The sequence below is a fragment of the Adelges cooleyi genome, unplaced genomic scaffold (genome assembly GCF_023614345.1).
Source record: "Adelges cooleyi isolate 19-005CV unplaced genomic scaffold, UGA_ACOO_1.1 ACOO_flye_CR_arks_rails_tigmint_CR_PRNA_651, whole genome shotgun sequence".
Taxonomy (NCBI): Eukaryota; Metazoa; Arthropoda; class Insecta; order Hemiptera; family Adelgidae; genus Adelges; species Adelges cooleyi.
Window position 1 is genome coordinate 15,176,016 of NW_026096352.1, and position 8,938 is coordinate 15,184,953.

Sequence of the window (8,938 nt, forward strand, 5' to 3'; positions counted from 1 at the left end):
ACATCTTCTTGGTTAGTTATAATATTTTGATTTTCTTTTAAAATTATTTCGTTTTGCCTGTTGAGTCCTTTTAGCGAGCGGATTTTGTTCCAAACTTCTGTCGTTTTGGTGTGTACATTTATGCTTTGTGTGTAGTTGATCCATGATATTCTTTTGCTATTTTTGATTAGGAATTTAGTTCTGGCTCTTAGTTTTTTGAGGTTTATTAGGTTTTCTTGAGAATTGTTTTTCTGGAAAATTTTTAGGGCTTTATTTTTGTTTTTAATAGCTACTTTTATTTCCTCGTCCCACCAAGGAGCTCTTGGTTTTTTGAAGTTGTGTGATATGCTTAAGGTTTTTTATGCTGTTTCGGTAATTTGGTTTGTAAAATGTAGTGTTTTTCCCTCTGTGCTTTTTGTATTTTGTAGGTTTAAGTGATAACTTTCTTCTTTTAATAATTTTTTGTAAAGTGTACAATTTAGGTTTTTTAAGTTCCATCTTGAGTTATTTAAGGTCTCCTCGTGTTCAATCAATACTGCATTTACCTCAAAGCCGCTGTTTATCTTTTATTTCCTTGGCGGGGATGTTTGATTTTACGTATATTGAGGTTTCCCCGGTGGCTCTATTTGCTACTGTTCGGTTTTTGCTATAGCCGTTGTAGATTTTAAGGGGGGCGGTGTAATTATCTTTAAAGTTTGTTTCCTGTATGCAAATGATTTGTGGATTGTGGTTTTGTATTGTGAATTCTTCCAGCTTTTTGTGGAAGCCATTAAGGTTCCATTGTAGGATGTTTAACATATTTTGTTTTTTTAATCTTACGAACAGGGTGTCATGTAAAGTTCTACCGAGCTTCAAATGAGACATTTAGGATACTTTAAGGGTACAATAAATGGTATTCATTTTTTTAATTTTAAAATTATTTAAAATAGATCTCGTACCCAATTTAAATGGTCTTACGAATAAAATAATTTTAGATTTGAAATCAGGAGAAAAAATTTTGTTGAACTGATATGTAACATATTTTTTTAGTATCTGACCACACATGCGTCCACCGAGTGACCAAAACCAACTTATGAGTTGTGACACATCATTTTGGGTTAGAATTTTATTCTTAATTCAGTGGTGTTCTTAGTATTATTTTATATTAAATTATGTGTCGCATGCCATATGTTGGTTTTAGTCACATGCCGGCCACTCAGTGGCCACCCTGTGGACGTATGTGTGGCCAGATACCAAAAAATAATGTTACATATCAATTCAACAAGATTTTTTGTCTTGATTTCAAATCTGAAATTTGTTTTTCGCAAGACCAATTTTTAATGAGATTCGAGTTCTATTTTAAACAATTTTTAAATAAAAAAAAAAAATGAATACCATTTATTGTACCCATAGACTTTACATGCCACCCTGTATATATTGAGTTGTAAAAAAAGGTCGGTATATTTAATGTTTAATGTTAATGTATTGATTTACCAGTATTTGTAGTTCGTTATATTTTTTGTGAAAACCATTGAGGTTCCATCGAAGAATTTTTATAGTGTTGATTTTTTTTGTTCATGATGTTTTTCTGACGAGATTAGGATTTGGTTTTTATTAGTTGTCTTGGAATGTCTGTGTTTAAAAAATAAGATTTGATAGTTTGGTCAATTTGGTTTTCATTGGCCTATCATTTATTAATGCTCGAATTAAGTCTATTATGTTCATGATGGTGGTTATATCTGAATTTGTATAATTACATAGGGAGTTTATTTATTGATTTTTTAAAAAAATTGATCTAGGACATATTTAAACTGTTCTAAGGTTATAGCGCAATGATCGCTGGAAAATATGTCTTCAGTTGGTTGAAGCATTTCATCTAATCTACTTTCATCTCTTATAGAAAAAGAGTTTGAGCTAGTACGTACTTTTGGTTTTTTCTAAGGTTGACTTTTACTGGCATTAGGGGGAGATTGTGCGGTAGCAGATATCAGGGAAGAACTATCGGACATGGATATTGATACTTGTAGCGTTTGATTGGTTTTTTTGTGGTTCGTTTCTGAGTGGGTTATCTGTTACGGATGTTATGGGTAAATTTTCAGATGTGCTTTCATTCCAATCCATAGTTGGGGTGATATCAAGTTCATCTATTAAAAGTATTTTGGGAGATTCAGTGTTTTCCAGCAGCTCAGAGTAGTCTTCGTCTTCCGTCTCTTTTTCAGGTGTTATATTTTGATTTAAGATTGTTTGAGTATTTTCAATTTGTTTAACGTGTTTTTTTTTGCATGGATAGGACGTACTCGTATGTCCGAAAGCTTTGCACTTTTAACACGTAATTCTATCGTTCGTGAAGAAAATCCTGAATTGGGTATTATTTGCTTCTATTGCTAGGTTGCCGGGGAGTTTTTCTATGTCTAGGTGTTTTATAAACATTTGTCTTCGGAAGCTAAGATTATGATTATATCCTTCCATATTTATTCCCGCTTTTAAGTAGTTTATTTGGAAGACTGGTATTATATCTAGATTTTTAAGTGCATTTAGTATGGACGAATTGAGTATAGAAGAGCAGACATTGGAGATTACTATTCTTTTTGCTGGATTCAACAATTTGCAAATTTCAATTTCGTACTCATTTACTTTTATAGTCTTAGTGGTTTCCAAAAGTTTGTCTATAACTGCTAGACTAGATAGGAAAATACAAAAGCGATTATTGGTGATTCTCGATACAAAAATTATATTACTGGGGTCTACCAATTTTTCTATAGCTTAGATGTACTCTTTTTTAGGAACATTCTCGATGATATTAAAAACGATTGCTTGCTCTATTTTAGGAGTATTCTCGTGAGTTGTGATGGTGGCGTAGTTAATAGATTTATTTGTGTATGAATTATGACCATGTTGAATTATTTGGTAGTTGCCGGAATCATTTCTATCATTTGATTGTGTAGAATTAGTATTGGTGGTGTTACGGTAGACGGTTTTGTTGCTGGGTGCAGAGACTAGTGGAGAAGTAGTGGTCGGTTTAATATTGATAAACGGCGGCTCGGTGTGTGTAGCTGCTGACGTTACAACTGGTTTTGGTAGTGTTTGTATTAGTAGAAGTAATAAGAGGGCTGCTTCTATTATTGGCAGTTTGAGCTGTAGAGTTGTATTTGTTGCTTGTGTTAGGTTTTGAGTTATTTGTAATTAAGGTTTTGTTAAGGTTACTTGAACTGTTGGTGTTAGTGGTTTTGGACTGAGCGTCTGATTTTTTAAGCTTATTCATTATGATAGTTGTGGTTTTTGGTTTTTTTAGGAAAGATCATATTACCTGATTGACGTTATTCTATAGTGAATGCTATCAGAAGCCATAAAATGCGCTTATGTGTTGCGATAATACACGTGTGTCTCCGTCGGATGTGTAACGCGTACTAGAAAATGCGTTAAGTATCACGTTATTTGTACTGAATCATCAACTATCTAGTGCTATACGCCGATCTCTGTTAGTTTTCTTAAAATTGTAATACATTTTAAAACTTAAATTAAAGTGTACATTTTTATTTTTTATTTTAAAATCATGAAAAATCTAACCAACACATTCACTGGATTATTAATCGATAGCATTTCATTTTTGTACGTTGTTTAGAATAATAAAATGTGTTGTTGAAAAGCGCAATTAATATTAAAAGATGTACAAAGTTGTAAAAATAAATCAGTTTTGTGGTATTTTGAGTTTATTTCATTAATGTGATTTTAATTACATAAAATTTATAAACTTTTAAAATTAAGAAAAATGTAATAAACATTTTGATAAAACTTTTAATGTTGTTTTTCTCCGTATTATGGAAAAGTTTGATTAAAAAATGACTTTCGAAGAAGAGCATTCTGGCGTGCCTTATTTTCAAATAATTATAGAAATAAAATCACATTCAAATAAACGCTTTTATGTCAATCTGTCGACACTGCAACTCACAACCTCACATCACTACTTAAATAATACGTAGAGGACGTGTGGCCAAGTCGGTAAGGCGGCAGTGGGTTTAGCGCTCACTGTCGTCACCGGTTTGACACTTGGTCACAGTTTGCTGGGCAAGCCCTCTCTGGCTGTAGCCTAACGACCCGTTCCGTCTAGAAACCATCTAATGATAGTAAGGTTGGACCTCAAAAGGCCATAAAATGATGATGACTTAAGTTGTATAATTGCAATGTATTTTTTTTTTTAGATTTCAATAATATTCAACTTACGCGTCTATATTTACACCGTCGTACAATGGAGTTCAATGGCTTGTGTCTTTTATCCGTGTTTCTAGTAAGTTCTTTGAATGCCGTTTCGGGACATCAGTGTCTTAATCTTGCGCCTATGGATGGTTTCGAAATGGAAAAGGTAAGTTCAAGTAATGCATTTAATACTAAACAGGATATATTGTAACCAAATAAAACATTAATAGAGTAATAAGTATATAAATACTTATCGGATATGAAATTAACTGTAATTTTAAAAATAGCTATATTTATTTAATTTAGTACACATATGACTTGTTTACTTGTACTAATCCGTCATTTTTTCTATAGTTTTTTGGATTATGGTACGCCCTGAAAACGACGTTACCACATTCTAGATGCGTAGTGTATGATTTTTACCCAGAGGAAGTCAAATTATTTAAACCTAATTTCACTTACGATTATTTTTATGGAAAATTGGAAACCAATAATCGTTTACCATCAGACATGACTTATTTATGTAATAATCTGGATTTTTCAGGTACGTAAAATTTGGACGTTTAATTCTCAAGATTCGCCTACTCCAAAAATTATCCGATGCGCTTGTGCACAAAAAATATACATATTAAAATTACTAGTAATTTTTACCATCCGTGAGAATAAACCACATAACCTAATTTTATAATATATGTATTTTAAAAGTATAAACCGGGTATTTATATTGGTAAGACAGATTTCTATCAAAAAATTTGTGAATTCGTCCATCGTAATACACCAAACATTCCTTATTATTCAAAAATAGGGTTTAAGTGTTTAATTAGACTTACTTACTTACCGATAAACAACCAATTTATGTATACCTATGTATAATTGGTAATTTTATAATACACATTGCAGATCCTGAAAGGCACAGACCGCCTTTTGTTGTGGTCGAGACTGACTATGTATCCTATGCGACTGTGTTCATGTGCATAAAAATGGATACTGGAAGGTTCAGACATTATGTATCCATTTTATCCAGAACATTGGACTTAGACCCGAAACTGTTAAATGATGTAAATACAAAATAAAAATTGCTTTGCTTTATTGATATTTATCGTTTTAGAATAAAAAGAAATTAATTCAATATGATTTTTTGAAGTTAAAAAAATGTATTGTTTGTTCTTTAATCTACAGTTGATGAGAGATTTAATTGATGTAAATGAAACTCTACAACTCAAACACGTTTACCACGAGGACTGTAATTATGAGAGTCTCGTTGCAGATACTAATGATGAGAATGTCACTGATAGTGAGAACGACGATAAGAAACCTTACGTTACTATCAAATGGATGCGACAACCTACACCAGAAGGAGGCGTTTAAGTTGATTAAATACGAATAAATTCGATAGATTTATAGTTTGTCAATGTAAAGCTAACCCTGTTGCTAAACCATTTTAAAATTATAATGTTTAATGTAATCTATAAAAAAAGTAATCATAAAACCTTTTACTTTTGTTTATAATTTAGCTTAGTATAAATGTATTTATTATGCTTATTAAATAAAATTAAACTGTACCAGATAATATTTCAAAGTAAAAAATTATTTAAAATTGGAAATGTCTTAAAAGTTTTTTGTTATTAATTTAATTAAATACTTAAAAAATAATAATATTGTCCTATGCTCATAATTCAAATCTGAAATGGTTATTGAAGGAATACAAGTAAGTCAAAACCTGGAAGAAGTAAAAAGCGGGCTAAGAGTAGTTTTTTGACAAAGAACAACGCGAAAAAGCGTTGGTAGTGTTTTATGATTTTTTGTTGTTCAAAACTTGCACAAAACTTAATAGTATCATTCTGCATACACATATAAATAAAATTGTTTTAATGATTTGATACAATTTTTTTTAAAGATATTAGGTGTTTTTGTTAAAATATACACAATCTGCGAAAACCCGGTTTTCCGGCAATTAAAGGAAAACTGTAGTGCCGATTTTGTTCCGTTCAATATGTTATGGATACATATGCGTTCTAACTATTGACATATTTTCAACTTAAAGGTCCTAAAATTACGGCTAAAAAAACTAAAAAATTTGAACCTCTCTAGGGGGTTGGGAAACGGATTTAATTTAAATTTGATACAACTGGCGTGTGCGGGTATACCAGATAAATATTCCTTAAAAATTTCAACTCGATCCGACTCTTTTTCTCGAAATTATAGCTAATAATAGATCTAAATTAAAAACTCGTACGGTTATTTTTTTGTTTTTTTCAAATTTCGACTGTGAAGAAGTAAACTTTTTCAACATTTACCCCCTCCCCCCCCCCAAAGTACCAACTAGATGAAATTTGTGATTTATAGAGTTGCCACTTAAAAGAATTGGTCCAGTATTAAAAAAGTTACAATGTAATGTACAGACACAAAAAAAGCTCACACCATTGCAAAAGCCAACAGCATCACTGCTCCACATCAAAGTTATAAAATAGATCCATCAATTTCAAAAACGCTCATTGCTTTGTATTCTACTCGATATTAAAGTATTTATTATTGAGGTGACACCAAAAAGTTCGTGGTAAATTTTCAACAAATCAGTGGTTTCATTTTAGGTCAATGCGAAATTATTTCAACTTGTTGTTAGAAAAGTTTTTGTATATTTTCGCAAATCGGTGAACGTGATTTAAAAGTGACACCGAGTTCAAAAGTAAACGAATATTTAAAAATAGGATTTGAAGTGTTGTTTATCGAATTCTCGCCTAAGCGTTTACACGAAAACACAATTTTCTTAGCACAATTTTCATACCCGTTTGATGTACAAATAATATTAAATGAGAAAAAAAACATTATAAACATTACTACTGCGTACTAGATGGGTATAATAACAATAACGAGTAAACGTTTTCAAAAATTTACCCAAAAACGTATAGCTGTAATTACAATTGTATGACCAAAGTGTGAGTCTGAGTTTACTGTTTTTCCTATATTTTTCGATAAATATTATTTTGACACCATACTACTGACAATATTCTTTATCATCAACACGATGACTATGATTGGACTCCTCTTACTTAAGATGGATATGTAATTTAATAAAATATAAAACCAAAATTTGTATCATTCGTTGTCCTACTTTGATCTACAAAAAAAAACTTTAAATCAAATTGCAGAATTAAAAAACAAAAAAATAAACGTCCTATTCATAAATACACTACACTGATGTTTTATGTTGTTTGTTAGACTTATCTTCAGACTAATTGTCAGTTCTTAAATCTTAAAAATGCGCCAAAAATATGTCAACCTTTCTCGCAGGGGGGTGGGAGATTGTCAAAATTTCGGTTTTCCATGTGCGATTTTGTTGATAGCACATTTTATATTGAAAATGCTAAGGTTATAATAAATCGAAAATATTTTCAAAAAAACTTTTTCCATCGATAAATATTCATACATTTTAGGCAGAAAAAAACGTCGATCTACCGACAAAAACAGTGTATAAAATGGCAATGTTTGAATTTCCAATCTTTTTTTTGTTTTCTTTTGCACATCTTAGTGTTACACGTTGAAAATCCAAAGGTCATAGCAAATCGTCGAAACTTGGAAATGTTATCGAATCGGATACACTATTAACATACCATTTGCGCACATAGATATTGTATTATTATACGACTACTGTCTGTAATAGTCCGTAAAACAATTAGTAACCTAACCATAAGTATAGCTATCGACGGGTATTCACAAGGGAAAAAGCCATTAAAATTGGGGTCGGGACTTAAGTTGGACCGAACTGACTGAATGTGATAAAATCACTTTTAAAAAAACCAGTACAGTGGGGTCGGTGCATAGTGGGGACGGAACATAGTTGGGTCGGGGCATATAGGGGGACGGGAGGTCACAGGTTTACAGGAATTTTTAAATCTGAAAGTAATAAAATCACTTTCGAAAAAACGATTCGATGCAAATTGGAAGTTAGTATTTTCAAGCCAGTACAGTCCAAACCAAGCACAGTATAAACCAGCAAAGTTAGAAAGTTTTAAATGAAGGTTCTGTATTTACAAATGAGCATTAAAGCGTTTATTTGAAAGCGATTTTATTCAATTTTATCACTTTTATTTATAATAATTCTTGTAGACCTGTGACCTCTCCGTTTCCTCATACTCTACTGTACTAGTCCTCTTGGATAAAATCAATTTTTTTTAAAGATTTTAGGTGTTTTTGTTAAAATATACGCAATGTGCGAAAACACGGTTTCCCGGCAATTAAAAAAAAACTGTAGTGCCGAATTTTTTTTCCGTTTAATGTGTTATGGGTACATATGAGTTCCAACTACTGGCAAATTTTCAACCCAAAAGTTTTAAAATTACCGCTAAAAACCCCGAAAAACAAAAAAACTTGTACCCCCCCTAGGGGGTCGGGAAATGGGTATAGTTTAAGTTTGACACAACTGACGTGTGCGGGCATACCAAATAATTATTTCTTATACATTTCAACTCGATCCGACTCTTTTTCTCGAAATTATAGCCATTAAAAATTCTAACTTAAAAACTCGTACGGTTTTTTTTTTGTTTTTTCAACTTTCGTCTGTGAATAATAAATTTTTTTCAACTTTTACCCCCCCAAAGTACAAACTATACAAAATTTGTGATTTATAGAGTTGCTATTCGAAGGAATTGGTCCAGTATTAAAAAAGTTACAGTGTATACAACGAAAAAAAAAGCCCACATCAGAGTAAAACCAATACCTTCTCGCTTTGCATCGAAGCTAAAATTTCATTAAAACCTAAAACTTATGCTTGGGCACTCAAAACTTA

The 8,938-nt window shown here is 31.6% G+C and overlaps 1 protein-coding gene across 1 annotated transcript; it reads left to right on the plus strand.

Annotated features, from left to right (window-relative positions):
• The first annotated feature begins 4,632 nt into the window (after window positions 1-4,632).
• LOC126845006 (uncharacterized) lies at window positions 4,633-5,520 on the plus strand. The gene is made up of 3 exons (XM_050583579.1): window positions 4,633-4,696; window positions 5,053-5,210; window positions 5,332-5,520. The coding sequence occupies exons 1-3, from the start codon at window positions 4,663-4,665 to the stop codon at window positions 5,518-5,520; spliced, it is 381 nt and encodes a 126-aa protein (XP_050439536.1). The 5' UTR covers window positions 4,633-4,662.
• The last annotated feature ends 3,418 nt before the right edge of the window (window positions 5,521-8,938 follow it).